The sequence below is a fragment of the Parasteatoda tepidariorum genome, chromosome 8 (genome assembly GCF_043381705.1).
Source record: "Parasteatoda tepidariorum isolate YZ-2023 chromosome 8, CAS_Ptep_4.0, whole genome shotgun sequence".
Lineage (NCBI taxonomy): Eukaryota > Metazoa > Arthropoda > Arachnida > Araneae > Theridiidae > Parasteatoda > Parasteatoda tepidariorum.
Window position 1 is genome coordinate 32,420,500 of NC_092211.1, and position 16,213 is coordinate 32,436,712.

General features: G+C 30.3%; 1 protein-coding gene across 1 annotated transcript in view; it reads right to left on the reverse strand.

Annotated features, from left to right (window-relative positions):
- Window positions 1–16,213, reverse strand: part of LOC107454327 (nose resistant to fluoxetine protein 6) — a 37,516-nt gene that overhangs the window by 11,663 nt on the left and 9,640 nt on the right. Inside the window, exons 5-12 of the mRNA XM_043040848.2 lie at window positions 15,974–16,185; window positions 11,911–12,015; window positions 10,259–10,435; window positions 7,188–7,281; window positions 4,872–4,964; window positions 4,063–4,231; window positions 3,129–3,208; window positions 1,010–1,159 (exon numbers count right to left, since the gene is read on the reverse strand). Of these exons, the coding sequence (XP_042896782.1) occupies window positions 1,010–1,159; window positions 3,129–3,208; window positions 4,063–4,231; window positions 4,872–4,964; window positions 7,188–7,281; window positions 10,259–10,435; window positions 11,911–12,015; window positions 15,974–16,185 (1,080 nt within the window). The remainder of the gene's footprint in view (window positions 1–1,009; window positions 1,160–3,128; window positions 3,209–4,062; window positions 4,232–4,871; window positions 4,965–7,187; window positions 7,282–10,258; window positions 10,436–11,910; window positions 12,016–15,973; window positions 16,186–16,213) is intronic.

Genomic DNA, 16,213 nt, shown 5'->3' on the forward strand with positions numbered 1-16,213 from the left:
AAATCTTGACCTAAGGACTTGACGTTTGAACAACAGGTGCAAAGGAGACCTTTAAGCATCGATCATAAATGTCGTCGAAATAGTTTAATTAGGAAAGTTGGAAGAAACTTTTGAAAAAGGATTTTTTTCTCATCGGTTTAACATTAGTATTATAGTTAGGTATTAAACTTTAGACGATTCTTTTTCTTAAAAATATTTAAAAGATTACATTAATGATGTTTGCATTTTTTTTTATTCCTTTCCTACAAACAAACATTCATGCAGGGTGTTTCGAAACTTATAGGGGGATGGAAAGCCTCTAAACAAGGAATTTTTACCATAGAATACATAGACGGAGAGCAAGCGTTGTACCACTAGAACGCTTATTAATGTGTCTTGACTAGACATGGTTTTCCAAAGCGCTGTTGCCAAGAAAAATAAAAGAGCCACAGTTAAACCAAAACGATGATTTTAAACTACATATCATATTGCCGTGAATAATTATCTGAGCGCTTTAGGACTGATAAATAACTTAAATATTTTAAAAATTATTAAACTTATGTAAAAATCGCCATTTTGGCGATATTTTTCAAAGTGATGAAAATTTAAAAACTACGTAGATGAAAATTTTCTAAATCTCTTCCTTATTCTCAGTTTTTGCAAATTTTTATGAGCCCACATAACCCAGCATTGGAGTAATTTTTTACATATTAAACAATTAGACCACAAATGCGTTTCATTTCTATAAAACTTTGACTTTTCACCGCATTGACGTTTAGCGCCATTTTCAGAAAAAAGCAGACTAAGCCTATTTTCAGAACTACCTTAAATGACGTGTGCAATTCATTACGTCACAGGTTTGACGCCTGCATTACCGCTCTTCCAAGCAGTTTTTACAATTTTGCTTCACACGTTGTCTATAAAATTGATTTAGTACCTCTATCCATTTGGGTTTTTGGTTTTTTCACGTGACAGTAACGGATACTCCTCAGTGGTTCATCGCTTGCTCTCATTAAGTTATTGGACTCACTTATAAACATATCCAGCAGGATCTTTTGCTATGTCTTTGGGATTGCTAATGGAACCAGCAGTTAATCCATAATAGTAAGTAATCACGAACCCTGATATCCAGGAACAGCATAAAAATAGAACTAAAACTGAATAACCCGTTTTTGGCCACCTAAAGATAATAAAACATTAATTAAAAGTAAGTCGGACATTTTTAGTATTTTTTATCGTAATTTTTAGAAGTTAAAAATTATAATTTAAATAGAAAATGATTTTATTTTGTCGTATGCTTGTTTCAGGCAGTGGAGGTGCGATTGTTCCTGTTTTTCAGTGGCGCCATCTATGGCCAGGAATTCGACTTCTGCCACGCCATTCACGCAACCACAACCCGTTTATAGGGCGGGTCGCATTCACACACAAAGGAGAAAGGACATAGAACACAGAGAGAGAGAAAGAAACATCCATGCCTTGCCCGGGATTCGAACCCAGGACCTTTCTGATGCTAGGACAGTTCCCTGCCCCCTACACAGGCCGGTCGGCGCGGAAAATTATTATTATTTCAGTGGCTTTGTTTTAATGAATGACACCTTCAAAATCTGCCCATAACCTAAAATACAGTCTAACTTCGAATTATCGTACTCGCATTTTTCGTTTTCTTGTAAGTAACGTCCCGAACATGGATTTTCTGGAGTTCGCTCCAAGACGTTCTGAGACTGCCGTTCGAAAACAGGGGGAAAAATTGTCAGGTTTTATCTATAGATAAGCTGTAGCTGTAGTAGTAGTGGCAGTAATAGTAGTAGTAAGTAGGCAGGTAGTAGTGGTAGTAGTAGTACTTTATTTACAGCGCATTAGAGATTCATAATAGGCTGTTGGTGATGGTCTGGGAAATATCCCTAAGTATGATCCGAAGATATGCCTTTGCAATTTTGATCCGCAGCAGAGAGGATGGCTATCCCGCTTTGGTGGCCCGACAAGCTGCGCGCGATGTCAAGCACTTTACGGTAGAACAGTAAAACGAGAACCGATCAAGAGCACCCTCGGGCCTTCACGGTTTGATCAATGATCGCCTTCCCTTTCACTGACCACTTTCAGTGATGGGGGACTTTGGTGATCTACTGGGAACCGTGTTTAACTATCATTCCACTGTGCGACCTTTTGAGAAGAGTGATGATATTCCTGATAGTGATAATATTTGAGAAAAGTGATGAATGTCTTGGCATAGGCTTGTTGAGAAGGCCAAGGCCCATCCTGGGCTGTCGTGCCAATGAGAAGAAGAAGATGATATTCCGTCCATCTCTTTTTGTTATAAACACGTGATTTTGTGATGAATTAAAATTTTTTGAAAGCAAACTTTCATTTTAATGCACAATTTGTCTAACGCTGCACCAATTGTATTTTAATTTTTTTATTAAATTAAAAATTCTTATGAAATATTCTCTTTGATATTAGGAATTTGACTGGTGCATTTTTAGCGGAATGATCAAACAGGATTCAGTCAGAACGACACTTAAGTTTCTAAAGCCCGTAGATTGTATTTTATTATTCTTTAAATTTTCAACTTTTTTACTATGGTTTCTTTTTCTAACTCAATTATTTTGTATATATTGATAAAAGAATCATAATTAAATAAAGAGTTATCAGGCTAAAAGGTGGAGGTTCTCGTGACCTTCCTCTCCATGTAGCGCAAATGCGGGTTAGATCCATCAAAAAGTCCTCCATGAAAACAAATTTCTCCCAATATTTGATCCAGGAGTTCCCTTGTCTTCTGGAGTGGGTTCAAAATTACAAGGCTACGGAGTGGAACATTAGAACTTGTAAACCCAAAAAATTGGGTCGGCTGTTCAACGACGATTATAAAATAAAATATAAAATGCAGAACTTCTATAAGCTCGGAAGAAAAGAGTATGTTATTACCAAATTTTTAAATGTTTTAATTAAATAAATGTGTGCGTTAACCTTTTATTGCATTATATATATTTTTGCAGTTAGTAGACAGTTTTTATCAATTAAATTTTTTCATATTATTCTTTCTATATTATTATTCATAATTTTCAAGTCATTATCTACGTATAATGTTGAACAGCGTTTGTCGTTTTCCATACATTCGTGGTACAAGTTTAAAATGTTCCTTGTAAATTTACCTCCAGAGTGTTATCAAAAATATGGGACTGAGGATGAAGAATTGCATTTCATTAGCAAGATACCAAGACCAAGGCATGCACTGCAAAGAAATATCTTATTAATATTTCAATTTAAAAACATCGCACTAAACATACATTTAAAATATTTTTAATCTAATTAAATTATTAAATATCAATAATCAGACAAGAAAAGATCGCGTTTAGTTTCGTGAGACGATTTTGTGTAACTTACGTTACACGTTACGTTTTGTGTTACACGTTTCTATTTAAAAAAATATAAAATTAGCTACTTTTTAGAGAAAAAATACAACTTGAAAATACAACTAGTATATGGCAACATTTTAAAGAATGACATTAAATACAAAAGATATAAATGAAGCAAATTTGTGAAATTAAATTCCAAAGTATCTTTCCAATTTTAAAAGTTAAAGCACTTTTCATTAAAAGTCATTATAAGTTTTATTATTTGTTTATTGGTAATAAGTTCCATAATTTCATTATTAGTTTTATAAGTTTCATTCATTCTAAGTTTCGTGGTGCAAATTTAAAATGCTCTTTGCAAGATTAAAATTTAGTACACGTTTTTATTACACAATAAGCAATATTTTTGACCAATTTTTAATCAGAACTACTTCTCGAATTAAAAATGTGTGACACCATTTTTAAAACACGATAGACATAGAAATTATTAATGTTCAAAAATATAGGTTATTTTTCTCTTCAAAGTAAAAATTTTTCGACGCAAAGCTGAGTGCTTTTAATCAAATAAGCTGTTTATTCATTTTATTAGCCTGCATTAAATTTATTCGGGAAAATAAGAGTTATTTTCTAAATTTGGAGGAATCCTGAAATAATTATCAGTACAAAACAAATTTTAACTTTTTGAAATATAATGAAAAATTATCATAGAAACTTTATCATTAAACCATACTACCTGGTCAAGTAAATCCTGAAAATTACTGATATAAAGGAGGTTCCGCCACCAAGTGTTCTGGCAATGTTCTTCAACTTTAAAGTCAAACCAATACCAAAAAGGTCCTGATCCCAATAAAGGTAAAACGGTAGCAAAAAAAGCCAGGACAATCACATAGATCGGTGTTAATCTACGAAATAAATTTTAAAATAAATATCTGTAACGTAACTACTTTATTTTCGCTTAATAATTCCAGAACTTAGGGTAATATAGAGGTAATCCATACTTTATTTTATTTATTTATTTACATTTTAGGAATTATTTAAGAATGTCACGGGAACAATAATTAGGAGTATAGTATTTACTTAGTAATAAATTCTTATCTGTAAGATTATATTTCATAAAAAGATCTCTGTTTCGATTTTTATATTTCGTAGAAATAGAAAAGTAAGATATTGTATTTAATTTTAAATCTAACTTTTTCTACACTCTTTTTACCGTGAAATTTTGTGAAACAAAAAATCTAATGTACCGTAATTTTTACTGTAATATCTACTGTCTACATGTATTGCCGCATGCCTGCATATGTATGTATTACTGTTATATATGGTAATATTTACTGTAAAATACTGTGAATCATTTTAATTAAATAAATATAACTGCAAAGATTACGGGATAAATTTTTACAGTAAAAATGGAGTTTACAAATGTGAACTCAAGAGGCTAGTATTTTTTACCGTTATGTGATCAGGAATTTTTAGCAACGTAGCCCCGACAGTGTAATTAATTAGTACATTTTTTGTGACACAAATAAGTCAGTCTATGCATACCTTAAGAAACGGTGAAAGTAGAAATTAATCCAAGCTATTTCACTCCTTCTCTTAGTGCGCTCTTGAAAGTATAAATAAGACATGAGAAATCCACTTAAAAAGAAAAAAAAGTACATCACATACCGAACAAAAAATATTGAAAACTGAAATAATTTCTTTTGAAAGATAAATCACATTTTTTTCTTTAAAAAAATTACTCACATTATAATTTTTAAGATAACTAAAACCAAGGCGAGTATATACTAATTTCAGGTACTTTGCAATACATTTTCCAATTCTGCAATTAGTGACCAAACTAGAATATTTTATTCATTCATTTTTGAGGACAAACATTGATGTTACACTTTGAACTTATATTTTTAAAAAAAATTCGTTTTATACCGATAAAACTAAGTTGTCTAAGATCACAAATAAAAAACTAATCGGAAATCTAAAAAAACTCGAGTCATCTTTTGCTTACGTAATTGATTGGAGAAAAAAATTATGCTTATTTTACTTCATATTCTTTCTAAAAAATTTGAAACTTCACTGAGTTTATTCGTTAACAAGCAATTAGTCAGTCCCAGAGATTTCAAGGAAAGTCGGTGATTGGTCTGTGATATTTGGGAGGTCTGTTCTGATAATTGATTGGGTCTAATGATTCTGGTAGCCAGGTGATGACTAACATGAACCTACATGTTTATTTTAAAAGTTTGTACTATCAGGTGCTGTCTTCCAATCAACATTTTCATATTTAGTAAACTGCCAATATCCCTATTTTTTAAGGTGACAGCAGCAAAGTTCAACGGGCTAGACGAATTTGGAACTAGTAGTCTTATATTCGAAATAGAATAAGGTGGAGCTTTCACACCTTATACCATCTTGTCTAGCTTAGAAAAAAAATCACCTGACTTTAATCTTGTAAAAAATTTGAAGGGAGTGTTGAAAAAACTAATCAATCGCTGAAATCAGCAACCCCGCAATGTGGTGAATACGTATGATCAAATCCAAAGAGAGTAGCTTAAAAGCTAACTGCGACGTACCTGCAAAACCATGTACTGTTCAGCTTTCACGAGAACTTCTCCCGACTGAAAGTCTGAGATTGTCAGCTGCTATAGAAACAAGAGTAAAACAATTTCTAATAGGGAAGAGTTGAAAACGAATCACACATAATTTTCTTAACCAATATCAATGTGAAACGGCCAAACTCATTCCCCTATTTAAAATGAATACGTTCAATCTTCGTAACTTCAGTAATGAACATCGCGTGAGTCAGGTGACTGAGGGAGTTCTCCTGATGGCCGAACAGTAGATTCTCTTCCTAACCAAATCCAGGTGGTTTCTTAAGTTCCGAGGCGAAAATATTGAGAATTAAATTTTATTTTTCATGATATCCTTAGGGCTGACTAATTATTTTCAGAGGTAAACTTATAAATAGTATTGGTCGTAAAATACGTAGAATACTAAAAAAAAAAAGAAACAAAATATTTCCTTGCATTCAATACAATCAAAATACCAATTCACAATACAAAATACCAGATGAATTAGAAGATATTTTATAACGTTCAGTAGAATTAGAAACTCATTTTATCCTATTTTTTTGCTATAACTAGTTCGCAAAATAACAAAACGCAATCGGAATTGTTCTTGATGACAAAAATTCTAAAAGTGAGACGGCAATTTTTTTTTCTTTTGAAAAAAAATTTCAGATTTTTGGAAATGATGCTTCAATTAACAAAAAAAATCTGTTTCCAAATACTGAGTAATCATTATTATTGGCAAAACGCTGCTATCAACAAAAAAAATTTGTTTCTAAATACTGAGTAATCATTATTATTGGCAAAACGCTGCTATAGCCCTATTTCTAACATCTCAATTCAAAACTAATCATTTTTTAACCACCGATTATCTATGATATGAGCTGTAATGCTTCGTTTTCCTAACAACTATAAGATTTCATCTTTTATTACGTATTTTTAGTAATATTTTAAAAACTATTTATTTACAAAAATTAAAAGCGGATGACAAATAAAGTAAGTTTATTCGAAAAAATAAATTTTTAAATTCATTTTCAAACTAATTCTGTAACTCAGTTAATGAGCATATCTTGGACCAACCCTTTAAGTAGTTAAAACTGCATTTTCGAACACAAAAATCAGTTTACTAAACAAAAAATTATGCGATGTTGATGTTTTTGTTGTAATTATTTTCAGCACACTGAAAATTAAACAAATAAACTTTAAAAAAAGCAGAAAATAAACTAATCAAAAAGCTTGAAAACACATATCATTTTACTGAATTTTATTTCTTTCGTGTGTAAAAAAAAATAATTCTTACCTTAATACGAAGAAGGAGTCTACAGAATACCAAGCGTTAAGTACGACTTGAAAAAATAAATTGTCAATACGCGGTAAAATATCCTTGTAAGTTCCTTAAAAAATAATAATAAAGCAATGTAAATAATAGACATATTACAGGTTAATAAAGGGTATATCTAGTGATTTACTATAGGCAATAATTTATGAAAAATAATAAAAAAGGTAGTAAATACTTGTTGAACTTATGAAGTACAAATGTACTAAAAAAATATTACAAATGATGTTATGAAGTATATTGTGCTTGTTGTGTTTAGTTAATTTCAATGCAATGTATGTGATGAACTGGGCAGTATAGATTTTCTAAATAGAAGCTTTGAGTTAAGAATGTTGGAGAATCAAAACAAAAAGATATTACACTGAATAACTTTTTTTTAATGGTTGTAGTTTCACGAACTAAGTGGTCAATCTAACAAACAGTTATCGCTTAAGATCAGAACTATTAAGTTAACTGTTAAGATCTGTTAAGCATTCAAATCAAAATCAGATACAAAAACCTACTTTCTCTGAATAAGTAAGCATTTGTTTCTCAATGGGGTTACCACAATCTGGAAAATATAGGCCCGATAGAGGTGGACGAAAGTTTGTTTCATTTTTTTTGTGTGTTTCCCCATGTCACCAGAACTTTTCAAGCGAATCAAAAAAAATTTGCACACAATTTTACATTTTTTTTAATCTAAATATGATTTCACACGCAAAAAAATACTTTTTGGTAAATATCATATTATTTTGTAAATATTATATTATTTTATTTCATATTGGCCAAAAAAGTTTGAAAAGGTTGGATTCAGGAAAAGGTTAGAAGGTTGAATTCTAACTTTTACTTCATTTCAATCTATGCAATTTTAAATGACAAAATAAAGCATTGAACAAAAACAAACAAATAATTTCTTAGTTCAAAATCTGCAAAATAGAACTCTCAAGAACTATTCGATTGATTTTTCAAGTTTTGTATTTTTTCATTTAAATTACAAAATTTAAAATAATGTAAGGATTTGTACACCTTATAATTAAAAAAATAATCAACCCATTATTAAATAAAATAATAAAAAGTATAATTAATGAAATTATACTTTGCTTTTAATTATTTTTAGGTAAAATAATTTTATAACTGTGTGCAAAAAGTTTTTAATTCTCCTCAAACGTTTTGGAGATAATGTGCGTCCCACTGAAATATTACTACATTGTGTGTCATAATTAGGCACAAAAAAAGCAGATGAGATCAAAACAATTATACTAAGAAAGTGTATGCAGTGCAAATACATATTTACAAGGGGTAACTCACTTCTAGCCTCATTTAAACAAGATGAGAAATCGAGTATGTAAATAGGTAGGGGGGAATTTACTCTGCCGAAATAAAGCTACTACAGTTAATAGAAGATATATCCAGCATGATTGTTTATAATTTAGAATGTATGATGTTGTTTACTATCATTACTAATCTTTAGAGATCAGTTGTGTCAATATTATCCCGGTTTTCAAAGATGATAACCAGAATAGTTAAAACGCATTACTTTTTCTTGGAGATTGAGATCAGGGGAAAAGGCAACCTTAATGGCGTGCACTCAATAATTCAAAAACCATTTGCAACGTAAATGGCGTCCAACTTAGCAATGCAACGTAAAAGACGTCCAACTTAGCAATAGCACCCATGAAAATCCAACTTTGACCACCCATTCTCTCTGAAACCGGTAGTAAATGGATTTTTAGAATTCATTGATGCTTGATAACCATGTTAAACTTACTATCATAGCAGAATTCTTCCCATACCATCAATGTGCCTCAACATTGTTGTACATTGCAGAAGAAATTCTTTTCTTATCTCATGCCATGCTAATAAGATTCAAGATCAACTGTTTCATCCAAAATTCCTTCCTTTCTTATTCTCCTTTGACTGTAGACAGCTTCCAATGTGGGCTGTCCCATTGTTTCATCTTACAAGTTGCTTTTACGATGTAAAAAAAAGAAGACAGTAGGTGAAAAAAACAACGAAAGATAATCTGATTGGCAGAAAGAAGGTTCATTAATGATTTTAATGAAGGATCACTAATGAGAAATTTTCGACCCTGGTGATAAACTTAACATGGATTTTCCCCTAGATTGTGCAAAGTCTACCAATTACCAAAAAGTGCTAGAAACTCATGGTCACAAAGAATCAATAGATGAAGTTAGATTTCAAGAACGGTGCCTCTAATTCTGCTGAAAAGAACTACACTGGTATGATTTTCGGACAATGAGATGTATGTCATGGAATGGCAACCCATTCCTCTATCCTTAGTAAGGCTTTATTTGCCAATGGCAGGCAGTTTTAGTCTAGGATAGATTTGAAGGTTGTCATTATTGATACATCGTGCCATATTGATGTCACCATTTTCAGTTGCCAAATGACATCGCATATTCCAAGTTATATACAAACATGGTGGTTATTCTGGCTAATAACATAAGCTGCTTTATTTCGATAAGACGGATTTTCCTCTTTTTTTATGCATAAGGTATCCCCTCAGTCCAAGTTGGGAAGGGAGTTTACTCCTTGTGAATGTGTATTTGTGTAAAACTGTTTTATACCTTGCTCTCGTTTTCTTGCTACATGTTATGTTACGGCGCACAATCAAAGAAGCTAGACTTCATGTCAGTCCATCCCGCCGTATACCAGATTGTGGCACAGTATACCATATTCCCATATTTTGACGGTTGAAAAAACCCTATCCGTCAAAATAAAGTCATGTTTATAAAAAGAATGTACGTTTTTGTGCCTGATTCCTTAGCAAAGTTAAGAGTTGACAAATTAAAATACATAGTTGGCAGGCACTCAAATTACTCTTCTAAACCCATGGTTTTAATTCGCTAAGTTTAACACATGTAATGATTTCATGTATATAAAAAAATTTCCTGAATTAATTTCTTTTTGGAATGAATATAATAGAATGCAGAGATAGGATTTATATCAAATTAGTAAAAATGGAAATTGAGCAGCAGTTGTTATAAAGATAAAAATTGAGTGGTGAGTAAAAATTGAATATATTTTATACTTACTTGCCGTTAGAAGAATTGATAAATATAAATGGCCAAGGATAACCCATGTTATACTTAGAAATCGAATGCCATGAATGCATGATAATTGTCCGTCTTCAACATTTGCGTTCAGTAATTTTGATCCATTTGTGAAAACACAGAAACAATTCAAAAATGCGTCACATTTGGAGATTAAACCTATTAGTAAATAGTTTGTTTAATAAGAAGAAATGTCATTAAAATTGAGAATTTAAGAAAATGAAATGAAAGATTACTAAGAAAAGCTTTAATTTTAAGTATAACTGCAACTCTCTGCTTTTGCAACTCTCTGCTTTAATGTCCCATCACATTTAATCGAGATTTTTTTACTCTTTCTATATAGAAACAAACCCAGATGATTAAATGAAAACTTACATGCAGTTAGAAATAATGTCATTTAAAGTTTCAAAAAAAATCATGCACAAATGGTTGTACAGGTACACTCATGTGCAACTGCTGTATTTTGCAAGATATTATCTACTTCAGGCGTCATTTTCCACCCTCTGATATCGAATCGAAAAATCTCTTGATCATTTTATAACGGCTAATATGATCAAGAAAACAGTTCTTTGTCAGAAACTAGTTATTTTATCATGATCATATAAAGTTTTTGAAAATTATTTTGCATTTTGTTAAAGTATATAATGCGTAAAAATGTTTTTTGAGTGCTTAAAAAGTACTTAAAAGGTACTTATTTTTTGTTGAGAGATTTAGCTACGCACCCTGAAATGGCTTGACAACTTTTTTTTCCATTGTTAATGCCATGAACGCCAAAGTATAATTTCAAAAAATTGATTAAACAAAATTGTTTTCGGAAAAAAATTGCAATAATTAGCTTTTCGATTGCACGGCAGTATTGGCAGTCATGCGATCATAGATGGTATTCGAAGAAATTGCCTTTGCTGAGTTTTTAAGTTCTTCATTGAAGTTATTACTGTGAAAAAAGTTGGGGAGAGACGGTGTAACTTTCGTTACATCTTCTCTCCCCAACTATTTTTAAACTTGATTTAATAAAGATGGTGTTTAAAAATTATTCCCTGTAGAGACGAGTTCTAGAAATCTTAACTCCAGCCGAAACAAATTTTTATTTAATGCATGTCTCAATTTTGAATAAACCCCTAAAAATTTTAATTAATAAATTTTTAATTAATTTATTTCATTTAATTGTATTATTTATTTTCCTTCACGAAAATGAATTTAAAATTAAAATTTATCAAATAAAGGTACCTAGTATCACCAACTTGACTATAGAAAGAGGTCACGAACTGATGCTGTTTAATACCCATGAAAAAGAATTTAATAAACAAATATAAAAATTTTAAAACTATCATTATACAGGGTTATTCATAATTCCCTCCTGGGTTTCGAAGCGTTATAATAAAAAAACCAAGACGAATATGGCAAAAAAGAACATATGAAATTATTCCGAAAGCATTCAAGTTTTAATTTAAGCTGTTACCGGTAGATGGCAGTAACATATACCACTGAAGCCAGTTGTAGGAAAGAAAAATGGCGTTTACAGGCGGAGGGAATTATAAATAACCCTGTATTTCAAAAGTTACGTTATTGACTGCTAAAAATTATAAAAATATATCATAAAGCACTTCATAAATAATTATTTCATCTGTAATTACCTTCAAATTTTCGACCAATGCAGTAATAAAGAGGTTTTACAACAACTGTTTCAGCGTTTCTTCTTATCTTAAACGAATCTTGTCTTGAAAATACGCGCTCTGGACCTAGAAGGTTTAATTTAATGATTGTAAAGGTACACGTAAGTTATAGAATAATGTAAAAAAATCCCGGGAAGTCTATTTATTTCCTCGAATATAGAAATATCTTTACAGGAACCTTTAATTAATGTTGCCTAGAACGCTTTAAAAAAACATTACAAAAACGTTTGCTTTTCTACTGCTATGACGCAATCTTTAACGTTACCAAGATAGAAACGACTCGGAAAATTTAAATTATCACTGAAATTTATAAAATGAATATAAATTATCGTTGATGTTATAAATTGTTTACGGACCACATTGTTTTGCGGTCACCTTGTTTTATGTATTTGTGTATAAATGTATTTAACAAGCAATATAAATTTATGATTTAAGCTTATTTATATTTATTAAACTAGCTGTACCCTGCGTGCGTTGCAACGCTTTCAATTTGAATTTGAATTTTGTATTTAAGTGTTTAAGTGTGTAAATGACATTTGCGATTATGATTTGAAATGCAAATTTTATTTAATGGTGAAAAAAAGCAGTTAATTCTCTAGGATATCATTAGTGCATTTTCAAACAGACATGTATGGTGATGCACACGGAGCATGAAACATATTTTGGACAATGATCTGAAATAAGACTGGATCTATGGTGACATCAAGAATTTCTGCTGATATCTGATCAGTTTTNTTAATGTTGCCTAGAACGCTTTAAAAAAACATTACAAAAACGTTTGATTATCTACTGTCATGACGCAATTTTTAACGTTATCAAAATAGAAACGACGCGGAAAATTTAATTATCACTGAAATTTATAAAATGAATATAAATTATCGTTGATGTTATAAATTTTTTACGGACCATATTGTTTTGCGGTCACCTTGTTTTATGTATTTGTGTATAAATGTATTTAACAAACAATATAAATTTATGATTTAAGCTTATTTATATTTATTAAACACTCTACATTGAGGTAAAAAATTTAATATAGTGATAAGAATAAAGAAAATTATGTGGAAAAAGTTCATTTTTGCTCTAATACATGTTTTAATACTGAATTACTATCAGATTTAGACACCAACCAATAAGATATTCTTCTAACGCATTTGAGCCTGGACGTATTAACTCGATTGGGTTAAACGATCAAATACCGCCAATCCGATGAACCAACTGATAAAAATTATACTTATATATTACTGCGCTAAAATTTAAATATTTTATTTTTTTTCATTAACCGGCGTTGAACAGCCGACCTCATTCTGAGTTTACTTGGCTTCACTACTACATTCTTACTTGAAGAAGAAAACCACGAAAACCTACCACGGTAAACTCGATGGCAATAGGATTCCAACGCATGATTCGTCTACCACTGAGCCTATTTTACGTCGTCGCTGTAGTCGATGCGAGCCGGGAGCATAATTCAGATCAACCAGCCAGCGCTGGGATTTGAACCAATTCCGAAACTGTATTTTGCAGCTTACTGGTCAAAATTTTCAACTAAAGATTATCCTAATAAACTTTACTTAAATAACTATTAGTCGGAATATATATTTACAAGTTTTTTCGTTTATTACAAGAAAAAAATTTAAATAGTTTAATTTTTTAAAAAATAATAATGATGAACTAAAACTTTAAGAAATTGTCCTTTTAAAATTTCCATTCAATAAAAACATAAGTTTTGTGTCATTTTTTTAATGGAAATAGTAGGGCCAGGATAGCTTGGTTGGTAGGACGCTGGACTCGCGTTCATGAGAACGGGAGTTCAAATCCCGCCCGCCGAAGAATTCCTGTGTTTTAAATGGTGACTAGGGCAAGTTAAATCTGTAGGGGTCGCAAAGTTCACCAACTTCCCATAACAAAACAAAACCTATGGAGATACTGAATTGGAGATTGATTGTCTGGTCAAAATTAAGGTCTGTGAATGAATGAATGGAGTATGATTGAGCTATAAAACGGGCTATGACGTGTGCGTGGCTTAATCGAATTCTTGGCCATAGAGGGCACCACTGAAAAAACAAGAAACGCACCATCTGCCTCCAAAATTTGCTTGATTTCACTTAAGCTTGCTGGTTGGCAAATGGCATCAGTAAGAACAACAAAGGAAATCGTCACTACTGGATCGATTTTAAATTAGATTCGTATGATGTAACTTATCGACTGATTAGTCCTTCATTTTTGACAGATCATTTTATAAGATGCTTCATCATTCAGATTTTTTAAATGATAATCATTTTAAAAAAATTATGTTTTGAAATCTAAAATTAATCTTTTATTTCAATTAATTGCAAGCTTTAATTTTTTTTTATTTTTTAAAGGAAGAGATTATAAGAAATTTATAGTGCATTTTTATGCATACAGTCTTCCAGAAATTGTATGTATTTAATATGAAGTATCGAATTGACTTTTTAATTATCATTGCAGAAAAAAATTATTTTGTGCTTTTATATTTTTTTAAAAAAAAAAATAGGAAGGAAAAAAACAAATCATTAGGTGTATCATATAATTGATGGTGTTTAAAGATATTTGTAAAATCATTGTTGTTTATAAGATCACAAGTCATTCTAGCATATTTTACGTCTACACTGTAATTTTGCTAAAAAATAAGTTTGTTTTTTCCTTTTCTCTGAATAATGTATCGCAATAACAAAATAAAATAAGGCAAACAATTGTTTTAAATTTAAATAAACTTACTAATAATTAATTTTAAAAAATAAAATTGTTATATTTTAGCTATTTAGCTTTGTTTAATTTAATAACTTAAAGGCATCAGGAAAAGCAACAAATAATAAACAAATTAGAACATTTTAAAAAAAATTGTTGGTGCAGGTTGTTCAGTTTCGTGCACGATTTCGTAGTTTTGATTGATGCCGATTTATTGATTATTTATTTTTCTCCTGCACGAAAAATGTGCATTCAATAATTTATACATTTATTTTACAGATATATAAATTTATTATGTATAAATCTAGCACGGTTTGTTTATTTTCCTATGATTTTATTTTTTTATTAAATAAATCTTGCTTATGAATATTTAAATCAATATTTTTTACTGAGGTATCTTTCTTTACTTTCAAATGTAAATTCAAATTTTAATGCTGCAGAATTTACATGTGTTCTAGTGCAAATTTTAGTACATAAAAACAGACGAAAAAATTATTTTTACCTATCAGATATTTTAAGATTTACATAAATATATATAATCTAATGTTTCAAAAAAAAGATATTTATACCTGCTTAATGAAAAAGAAATCGTTAACAGTTTTGTTCAACGTTCTATTTTTATTGTAAAAAAGTTTGAATAACAAAAATTTTAAAAAATTATGTGTGTATTTAAAGTACGTAAAATATTTCATATAAAACTTTTCAATGATTTACATTTCTTAGCTTTTTTTATAAAAGCAAAACATTAAAAACATAATATCTGCATATTCCAAGTGTCCTAAAATAACTAAAAATTTAAAAAAGAAGAAAAGAAAAGAAAAATGAAAAAAGATAGAAAAGTATAGTTGGCAGCGATATGTTTCAAAAACCAGGTGTTCATTCTTATAGTTTTAAAAGTAATTAGCAGTTAAAAAACAAATGGTGCAACTGACAATAGTTATAAAACAGTACTTTCAAATTTACTACTATTCGTAGCATGGCACATTTTAATGACAAATCTACAACCATCCGTCAAATATTTCAGTTGTAATAGTCTGATATGTAGCAGAAAATAATCTTACATAATTTTTTTAAATCAGCCGTGCCATCTGTTGACTAAATGTATTCCAATTTTGAAATTATATGATAATAAATTTCTAGTTTTCGAAGCAGAACGGAACAAACCGTACATTTCTATCTCTTTGCGTTTTTTACAGTTTTTTTTTTCCAATTATCAATCATTTTTTGGAAATCCGACAATGCTGCACGTAAAAATAAAGATTAAACAATACAAAATCAAATTTAGATACTAATTTGAAAAGGAATGAAAGAATCTTACCCAAAATTGTCGAAGGTATTTCATCATTAAAAACAAAGAGAACCTTTGGGATTCCATAAGTTAATTTTTCTGAATCAAAATTAACAGCTACACTTTTCAAATCGCCTTCATATCGCCTTAGATCTTCCTTGGGTTTCGCATTGTTATAATTTTTATATGCTGTCACAGTACTGCCCAAAATGGCCAAAAGGATAAACACTGATATGATGCTTCTAAAAAGTAAAATGCAAAATTTTAACA